Here is a 1248-nt window from a genome sequence, read left to right on the forward strand (position 1 = left end):
GGCACCCGGTAAAAAACACCTCTTGCCCAGAGCAACAGGATTCTCGAGGAAGAGAGACAGACAGATAGGAATAGCGGTGAGTGCCCTGCACCCTCCTGCCCAGCCTGGCCAGTCCTCTCCTAAACCAGGTGCCGTGTGTCCTCAAGCCAAGTCCATTCCCAGGATCTGGCCTTCCATCCACCCTGGAGGGCCCGCGTGGCGGCTGGCCTGGTGGGACCCTGAGGCTTCTCCTTCTGGCCTGTCAGGGCCTCACCAGCCTTACCCCACTGTCGAGACAAGTCAGAGAGGAAGCGAAGAGAGAAAATATACCCGAAAGGACCAAGAGATAAGGGCGAGCCCAGAGCATGGGCAGGCATGTTCTGGCCTACCTCTGTGAGCCAGAGGGCGGAGGTGGATGCTCAGGAAGAGAAAGCCCTGACCTCAGAAGGGAAGGGGTAGAAACAAAAGGGGAGTTATTGGGGCCCCTCCTTCCCACTCCTCCCAGCTCCCAGACCCCTTTCATGCCTACCCATCCACCCGGATACCCACACCCTGACCTATCTCATGCCGCAGCATGCCCTCCAACCAGTACTGGCGGGCTCCGGTCAGGTTGATCGCCAATGTGGGCCGGCTGTTCTCCACCATCATCACTGCCTGGGACAGCAGGTCCTCACTCAGCTGCACCACAACCTGCAGGTGGCAGTGCTCTGAGCCATGGCCACCAGCCTGGGGCCAGGGTGCAGGTGGACCCAATGATGCCATAGGGCAGCAGGGCCAGACAATTGGCCAGGGCACCCGCCCTTCATCACCTCTACTCAGAACCAGCTCCCACCTCACTGGGGCAGGGGCAGGGGTGGGTTATGTGTGGAGCTGGACCTGGGATCACCCACAAGACACCCTGATTTGGGGCATGTAGAGGAAGGGCTCTGCAGGCAAGCTCACCTCCCCGACGCAGCCCTCCTTCTGCATGTATTTGCGCACAATGGACCATATCTGGCACTTGGTGAGCAGCTGCCCCCCGGTGGCAGCCTCAAAGTGTTCATAGGTTCCAAACTTCTCCAGAACAGCCTCAATGATGCCAACTGCCTGTACACGGGGCCACAGTGGCTGGTCAGGACAAGCCCCTTGGGTGGTCAGGGCCAGGGTATGGTGGGGAGGCTGGACTGACCTGATGGATGAACTGTCCAGAGGCCTCGCAGTACTTCTCCAACACAGCTGTGGGCATGGGCTCCTGGTACTCGAACTGTGGATTGTAGGTGTAATGGGACT

The 1248-nt window shown here is 59.7% G+C and overlaps 1 protein-coding gene across 1 annotated transcript; it reads right to left on the reverse strand.

Moving 5' to 3' along the window:
• Positions 1–314: 314 nt before the first annotated feature.
• On the reverse strand, positions 315–1240 carry LOC108526063 (uncharacterized protein KIAA0895-like). The gene is made up of 4 exons (XM_017866755.1): positions 1148–1240; positions 922–1065; positions 537–669; positions 315–414 (listed from the first exon to the last, which is right to left on the reverse strand). The coding sequence occupies exons 1-4, from the start codon at positions 1202–1204 to the stop codon at positions 365–367; spliced, it is 384 nt and encodes a 127-aa protein (XP_017722244.1). The 5' UTR covers positions 1205–1240; the 3' UTR covers positions 315–364.
• Positions 1241–1248: the final 8 nt, after the last annotated feature.

The sequence above is a fragment of the Rhinopithecus bieti genome, unplaced genomic scaffold, assembly GCF_001698545.2.
Source record: "Rhinopithecus bieti isolate Rb0 unplaced genomic scaffold, ASM169854v2 scaffold_75501, whole genome shotgun sequence".
In the NCBI taxonomy this organism is placed as follows: Eukaryota; Metazoa; Chordata; class Mammalia; order Primates; family Cercopithecidae; genus Rhinopithecus; species Rhinopithecus bieti.